Source organism: Quercus lobata, chromosome 5, assembly GCF_001633185.2.
Source record: "Quercus lobata isolate SW786 chromosome 5, ValleyOak3.0 Primary Assembly, whole genome shotgun sequence".
NCBI classification, from domain to species: Eukaryota; Viridiplantae; Streptophyta; class Magnoliopsida; order Fagales; family Fagaceae; genus Quercus; species Quercus lobata.
This window is the reverse complement of record NC_044908.1, coordinates 58,735,717-58,744,580: the sequence shown is the minus strand read 5'-3', so window position 1 is coordinate 58,744,580 and position 8,864 is coordinate 58,735,717. Positions and strand designations below refer to the sequence as shown.

Sequence of the window (8,864 nt, the reverse complement as noted above, 5' to 3'; positions counted from 1 at the left end):
TTTGATGACAGAAAAGACTTTATCGTAGTATTAAATTTCAATTTGTGTTTAGATTCCCCACACCCACCCCAATTATCCACCAATCAATAATCCACACACTTTTCCAAAGAATCTTAGCCGCCCATCCCTTCTCCCTGTACAAACCCCACTCGAAAGAATACAACAAAAACAGACTACATCTTTTGACCCTTCAACCCATCGACAAAACGTGGCAAACAAACAACAACAACAATTCCTTCCCAAGACGGCGTTTACATTTGGTAACAAGTAAATAAATAAACAAATAAATACACTGTTGCTCCTGAAGTTGACCCATTAATGAAATTTCATGCTTGAATGAAGTTTTAATACTCAAGTTTTTTGAAAGGAAAATTATTAATCCTTTATCGTTAATTTTCGCGCTTCTTTTTTAAAATTTTAAAAACTAATACGGGTAAACTTTATGGGGTAACAGTGTATTTTGACGAGACGCAAATGTTGACGAGAAACAAATGTACGAAGGGTATTTTAGAGATTTGGTCAATGCAAGGACAGTGTCGGATAGCGTGCGCACCGTCTAGAGAGTGAAACCAAGCAATCGTCCTTAGGACAAATGGTGGGGACATAGCTGATCTCATCACAGCCGTCGGATCTATGCCGCTTAAAATCCAACAACGTGGCGAACATCGCAATGAAGAGAACGAGGTGGTTAATAGCGTACCTCTGTCCCACACACTGGTGGGCTCCAGCTCCGAACGCCAGGTAGTTCTTCTTATAAACCCGGTCCTCCTGTCTCTCCTCCGAAAACCGGTCCGGGTCGAACCGGTCCGGCTCGTTAAACCCTTGAAACGACGACTCGGACACAGACGGAAAAACAATGGTCCCCTTAGCAATCGTGTACGACTCGTTCAACGGGAAATCCTCCGCCGCTATGTGTGGGACCATAGGCGCCGGAGCTCTGTACCTCAGAACCTCACGCGCCACCGCGTGCGTGTACTTCATCTGCGCTAACTGTTCGCCGGTTATCAAAGAATCGGACTCCGGCAGCCATATCGACTCGACTTCTTCGCGCACTTTCGCCAAAACCTCCGGGTGCGAGTCGAGGAGAGTCACGGCCCAGAGGAGCGATGACGTGGAAGCGTCCTGCGCCGCGAAGAGAAAGTCGAATAGGTAGCTTCCGATTTCGACGTCGCTGGTGTTTGGCGGCGGCGGCGGCGCTGCGATGGTTTCTCCGGATTCGGATAAAGCTGTTAACTCCTTCACAGTCTCTTGCATCCAGAAATCGATCAAGCACGTGGGTTCTTTCCCTTTCTTCATGTTCTCTTTGCTCTGTTGCACACAGACAGACAGTGTTTTGACTAAACGGTCAACGCCGAGCCTCGCGTTTCGAAACGCCGTACCGGGAAAATCGAAGGGCAGCTTCATGAGGCCAACATTGAAGAAGTTGTAATCGGCGTTAAACCTCTCGCGTGCCTCTGGAGCCAGATAAGGCCCAACAAACACAGTCTGCGAAGTTTCGAGATTCATATCACGAGCCAGAAATCTAAGCGGAATCGCTTTTCCCGAAGAAAGGCGATCCCATTTTTGTAGATGGTAGAGAATAGTAATCTGCTGGAGTGAAGTATAGGTGGAGAGAGCTTTGGGAGTGAAGTTGGGAACGATCCGACGGCGGAGATCTTTGTGATCTTGGCCCATCATGTATATGAGGTTGTGTTCGCCAAAGAGCTTTTTGCCAAAAGGGTGGCCCACGAGGTGAAAAGCATCGGGGCGCACATTGGAGAAGATCTTGTGGGAGAGCTCAGAGTCACGGATGAAGAGAATGAATCTGCCGACGATGTAGTTGGCGGAGAAGCCAGCTGGGGATGACTTGGCGAGGTATGATTGGTGGTCCCAGAACCTTGTAGGGTGACGGACCAATGAGATTGCGTTGCCAAGAAATGGAAACACTAGAACTGGACCTGGGATGTTTTTTCTCTTCTTCAAGTAAGAGATCTGTTCGAAGAAAAGGAGGAAGACAACGAGGGTGAAGAGATATGGGGCTAGAAAGGTGAAAGCGGTTGTTGACAAGTTGATGGAATTCATGTTTTTTTTGTTGTTTGTTGTTTGTTTTTAATGTTGGTTTTGTATCTTATAAAGAAGGGTTTGTGTATTTTATGGTATGTGTATGAGTTTGTTTGTATAAAGATAGGTGGACAAGTAGCGGCGTGCCTTTAGGTAGTAAAAAAGAAGAAGGAGAAGGGTCAAATGATGGTGTGAAATGGAGAAGGAAACAAAAATATGTAGATTCGTACTGAGGTGGAGATGGATGGTACAGGCAGCATTAATTACTTTTCTGCAGGGACTTTGTTGTTTGACTGTACTGTCTGCACACGAATAAGATTCAAAGAAAGAGAGAGCCCAGGAGAGAGAGACGGCAGAGATAGGTGAAGCGAGAGAGAGAGGTCGGTGATGGTAATGATGGATTAGATATCCAACAGGAAAAGCCAGGAGAGTGACGGGGTTGCTTTCGGACAAGCCTTACTTATAGCCGTCGTGGTTTAGTACAACTAGAATTCTCTACCATATTTTTCTTTTTTCTTAATTTTTTAGGGTTTGGTTAATGTATTATTTATTTTAGAAAATATTAGAAAATTTGTTAAAAACAATTAGTTACTTTTTTATTTTCTCTAGCATCTTAAAATAGTTTTGCTAATATATATTTTTAAGAAAAACTCAATTTTCTAAGTTGTGTTCTTCTCCATTCTTACAAATTTCTTTCTTTCTATTTTTAAATCCAAAACTACGCAAATTTACTGGGTTGGCAATCCTAGACAGGCAAGTGGACTCGAAAGAGTGGATGGCAGGCTTTTTTCTGATCATCTAGATTATGGGACGAGTTAATCCTAATTAAGGCGAATCTTGAATAATTTTGATACAAAAGAAATTGTGAATTTCTTCAACAATAAGCCAAATTAGTTGTATTTTTACCATTTTACACTACAATACAATAAAATATCAATTTTAAGAGCATTTATATCCGTTCTTGTAAAAAAATTTTTGTTTATTTTAACATAAAACCTTATATTTTCTATGTTACATACTCATTTTTCACACTACACTATATTAAATTATCAATATTTCTTAATTTCTTAATTGTCTCTCTTTCTTCATATACAACAATCATAGACTACTCTATTTTTTTATTCTAGTTAGGGGGGTTCGCAGTGCAGTGCGGTGCGATTTTGGACCATTTTTAGTACCGTATTTTGCAGTGCGGTCACATGTGTAGTGCGGTGTGGTGTGGTTTAAAGTTTAGCCAAAACCATAACCACACCGCACCTCATTTTTGCAGTTAGATGTGTAGTGCGGTGTATAAGATGTGATTTAAACGGTTTGAAGTCGGTATATTTTTCAAATTTTGAGCCTTTCCTACCTAGCCCAAAACTAATTTTTCCCTTTGTTTTGGGTCAAGTTTTAAACTATTGAGTTAGTTTTTCTTTATTTTTGGGTTGATTTTCCTAGTCAACACTTATTAGAGTTAACAAACATTTTTTGTTTGAAAACTAGGGTTATTAAACTATTAATAATATGTTTAATATTAAAAATAAATAAATATATTATTATATAGAGAAAGTGTGGTGCAGTGCGGTATGCTATTTTGCAAGTGGTTTTGATTCGGTTTTTACGGTTTGGTGAACATTCTTAATTCTAATGATACTTAAACAAAGAATAAAAAACTAAATGTAAAGTGAATATTATCAGTGTAAATTTACATAGTTATTATAATAATTTTGTAAATTTACACATTTTTAGTTTGACTGATGTAGGTGATTTTGGGGCTGAATGTGTAAAATTGATATATTTTTCTATTTTACATTAATTAATGCAAATGTTCCAAGGAGAAGGAAAAATATATTTGGTATCAAATTATATAATGTCAACGATATTAAAATTCAATAAGTGAGAGATATGTCGTTAAAAAATAACCACCCTAATTAATAACAAATTAAATGAAATACACAAGTTAGTTGGTAGTTATTTTTATACATATATTTTATTTATTAAAATTTGATACAGGTTATTCATATAATTTTGATTTAAAAAATACTTTTTACTAGTGAAGAAGCGAGGTAATCTATCTAATCAATCACAGAGTCAACCCTCCCCTTGATGTTTATTTTTTATTTATTTTTATTTTTAAATACTTGTTTTAGCTTCTGATGCAAGACCATCCACTGAACTAATCTCGTCGTAAAGCAAGAGTTTCCTATTGAACTTTTCTCCTCAACTTCTAGTAATTAAAAAAGTTTATATTATATATATATTTTTAGTTTTTTTTTTAGTTTTTAATAAGTACAATGAGGGAGACCGTTTGGTGTGTGTTAAACTACTTTGTTTTTTGTTAAATATTATATTAGAGTGTAGTACAAATCCTGTGTTACAATGAATCATAACATGTGTATATATAATAGACTAAACCCTAGACTAATAGACTTCTAGTACAAGTAGGAGACTTGACTTGCACACAAAGTAGAATTAGACTTGGGCCTATGCTAATGGGCTAATATATCTCTAACACCCCCTCTCAAACTCAAGATGGAAGCTTGATGAAATCTTGAGATTTGATAAGGTTGAGAAGATCCCTTGAATGAAGTTTGGCTCTGTGACGGTAGTTTGAGGAAGGCAATGGTCTTGCAGTGTTGATGCGACTTCTAACGGTGGCTTGACTATACCGGAGAGTTTTGACGGCAGTAGTAGGAAGCCAAAGAAGATGAACGCAGCGAAGAAAAACACCGAGGAAGACAAAGATTGCTCTTAAATATACCGTAAGGACAGAAAACCATAGCCACAGGAAGGTGGCTCTGATACCATGTTAAATATTAGAGTGTAGTACAAATCCTGTGTTACAATGAATCATAACATGTGTATATATAATAGACTAAACCCTAGACTAATAGACTTCTAGTACAAGTAGGAGACTTGACTTGCACACAAAGTAGAATTAGACTTGGGCCTATGCTAATGGGCTAATATATCTCTAACACCCCCTCTCAAACTCAAGATGGAAGCTTGATGAAATCTTGAGATTTGATAAGGTTGAGAAGATCCCTTGAATGAAGTTTGGCTCTGTGACGGTAGTTTGAGGAAGGCAATGGTCTTGCAGTGTTGATGCGACTTCTAACGGTGGCTTGACTATACCGGAGAGTTTTGACGGCAGTAGTAGGAAGCCAAAGAAGATGAACGCAGCGAAGAAAAACACCGAGGAAGACAAAGATTGCTCTTAAATATACCGTAAGGACAGAAAACCATAGCCACAGGAAGGTGGCTCTGATACCATGTTAAATATTATATTAGAGTGTAGTACAAATCCTGTGTTACAATGAATCATAACATGTGTATATATAATAGACTAAACCCTAGACTAATAGACTTCTAGTACAAGTAGGAGACTTGACTTGCACACAAAGTAGAATTAGACTTGGGCCTATGCTAATGGGCTAATATATCTCTAACATTTTTCAATGGAAGAATATTTCTGTGCAAATGCAATGGAAGTTTGCTCTGCTCTTGGATTTACTTACTGTCTATAGGTTATCAAAAAAATTACTTATTGTATATACATGATAATACCGATTGATATGTGTACGTCACGTAATCTACATGTTAATTATGTCAACTTGTTTTGGTTGATGACATATTGGATTATGAGAGCTACTGAGAGACAGTTTTTATTCCTCTTCTCTTTATGAAAGGGTTATTCCAACTTAAAAGTGAGACGTGGGTTAAAACTTAAACTGTTAATGTTTATTTATCATTTAGTTAAATTAAAATTGAATTAAAAAAAAAAAAAAAAAAAACATTCCAAGCAGTACTTGCTGCTTCCCAGACGGCAATATATTTTATTATTTGAAGGTGGTAGTTGGATCCAAGTATCAAACCAGAAGTTCATAACTCTATCATCACCCACAGACTTTGCTACCATCATGCTAGTAAGCACAGTCAATTTATTTAAAGTGTCGTATTTGTGTTAATGTTGTACTAATATTATATAGGTGTCGTATTGACCAATTTATGTTATTATATATATTTTTTAAAATTGCTCTTGTTTTGTCGTACTCGTACCGTGCTTCTTGGTCATTCTGTTGATTTACTGGGTTTTATATTTTTTTTCCCTCTTCTACTTATTATTATTAATAAAATAAAATAAAATAAAAACTTGCTACACAAGTAACTTTTGTGTTTTGAAATTTTATAATGCACAAAACTGTAGTTGTTTTCCAATTACCTTTCTCTTTAAGTGACTTGAGGCTTGAGCCCTCTACGTAGAATATAGAAGTGCATTTCACACTTTTGTGACTGTGATGAGGAGTCTACTAGCCATCTTTTCCTTCATTGCCATTTTGCTAGAACTTGTTGGTATGGTTCAACTCTAGCCCTGCATACTTCCTCCCTTGGTCCTATAACTGTTCAGCAGTGGATCATTAATTCCATTAGTAGACATCAGAGATTGGATGAGAGTGACTTGGAATCTTTGCAGCGGACTTTCATTACTCTTTGGGCTATCTGGAATCATAGAAACCGGGTGATTCATGAGGGAGTTACTCCTGATCCAATGAATGTCATTTTAACCTCTCAAAATCTGTTTTGCAGGTACCATGAGATCTATCAAAAAAAAGAAGAAGTGCATTTCACAATTGACCTTGCTTGTTTTCTTTACCTTTTTCCAGCTTTCGTTCTTTCCCCTTCTTTTTATTTATTTATTTATTTTATTATTATTTTTTTTAATTTTAAGATGAATGATTTGTCTTATATGTATTCACAATCTGATCCAGATGTGAGCGTATGTGATAGCGCATTTTATTTTTTAAATAAAAGGAAACAAAAAAATATAGACAAATTAATGCTAGTCCTATTTTTTAAATACAAGAAAAATAATATGGACAAAATATTGATCATAATGAATATTGTGGGGGGTAAAAGACCAGGAGGTCCATGTCAATGTCCACATTAGGCCAATGGCCCAATCCAAGGAAAAACCCCTCCTCGGCCATGGAAAGAACCCTCCTTGGTATGGATGTAGCCGATGACAAAGGGGGCAACTTGCCACTGGTAGTGACACTCCAGGTCATTCCACAGAACAGAAAAAGTACTAAAGCAGAAAAGAACAACGGAGAAAATGGAAATGTCAGAGGGAAAGGCTGCCATGATTTCATTCAGTGCATTGTGCTTGACATAGCCATGCTTTTCTGCCTTTACAACCACTCCCAACAACTGGAGGGGAGGGCTGATGGGACAAGTACCTATCCTAGGAACCCCATTTAGGAGGGAGGAAACTACTATAAAAAGGGAGGGGAGGGAGACAGAAAAGGGGGGCTGAGACCCCCAAACACACCAGAGGCACCTGAAAAAGTTCCTTGGACCGTGCTGAGGACCAATTCTCTCTGGTAAACTCAGTCCATCTTAGTTTGATCGTGAAGAACACTGTGTTAACCATTGTCCATACACTAAAGTCTAGCTCTTTGGTCCACTCTCTACAAATTCATTGTACCGGGCTCACTAGTTTAAGGTCCCATGCATCTTGGGCCTGGGCTGAAAAACGTGACCCTACAAATATTATCTTAAGACCCAAATTAAATGATTGAAAATGCTGACCGCTCATAACACTCAAATGGGGAGTCATTTGACAGATTATCGTTTACAAGTAAATTAGTTGGCAGGATATAGCAAGTATAAATATAAGTTATTTGGCGGAATAAGAACAGTGGCAGCACCATAAACCTTTTCTAGGGGACTCAATAGTGTAGAAGTTAGGAATTTATACAATATATTAATAGTTTAAAGATCAGTAAAACTACAACCATTGAATGTATAAATAAATATAATTAAATAACTAATCTTATATTTTTATCAAATTAATAAGAATTGAGTATATTTATATGTAATATCAATTAAATAAAAATATATGATAAAGAAGAATAGTAACACACCTAGGAGTAGGACTAGGAGTAAATGCAAAACTAAGAATAAAAAAATAATAACTAATATAAGTTTTTACTTTTGAAATGTATGATTTTTTAAGATATATGAGGCCACTCTTTTGGAATTTGAGCAAGCACTAAAATACTTATTGGATTTGGAAATTTGTAAAGTGCTTATCAAACTATTTGATTAGACATAAAAAAAAACATAAAAAGAAGAAAGAGAGATAAATAGAATATGGAAAGAATAACATATGTAGATACAGATTAGTTGGTTGTACAAGTGGTGTAATTTTTTGCTTTTTTATTTTTGCTAAAAGTGGTGTAATTTTTGGCTAATGAAGAAGAAAAGTACAAGAAAAAACAGTTTCATTCCGCTTTTAACGACAAATAAGCCAAAGTCCAGAGAGAATGTTTATTTATTTTTTTCTTTTAACAAATAAGCAATTTTAAGAGTAGTGCTACTGACACAACACTTTCATGATAAAATATAGGTGGCAAATTGTTGAAAGTATATAATAAAAAAAATATGTCAGTTGTGAATCTAAATAAAAACTAGTTACAACTTACTACTTAACTTTTATTGTAAAATTATTGTGAAAATACTGTGAATGTATCACTAAGATAATTATATTAAAGCTTATTTCAGCTGGGTTTAAACAAAATTTAGGGTCAAAGTGTTTAAAATTTTATCTTAGGGGGTTAAAGAAATTTTTTAAAATATTTTATATATAATTTTTTTTGCCCAGGGCAGGGGTTCATTTGAATCTCTGGGCTAGCTATAGTGTCGCCTATGAAAATAATTCATAAAATAATAATAATTGAGGAGTAACATTTATCATTTTGAAAATACAAATGAGTGTCAAGTTCTAACATTTGAAGTTCGCATTAGGAATGTTGAATTGAACAAAGTTTCTCTTCAAGTTA

At 36.1% G+C, this 8,864-nt stretch overlaps 1 protein-coding gene across 1 annotated transcript; it reads right to left on the bottom strand.

Annotated features, from left to right (window-relative positions):
• On the bottom strand, positions 1-2,446 carry LOC115992293 (cytochrome P450 710A1-like). Its single transcript, XM_031116447.1, has one exon. The coding sequence runs from the start codon at positions 2,059-2,061 to the stop codon at positions 520-522; it is 1,542 nt and encodes a 513-aa protein (XP_030972307.1). The 5' UTR covers positions 2,062-2,446; the 3' UTR covers positions 1-519.
• Positions 2,447-8,864: the final 6,418 nt, after the last annotated feature.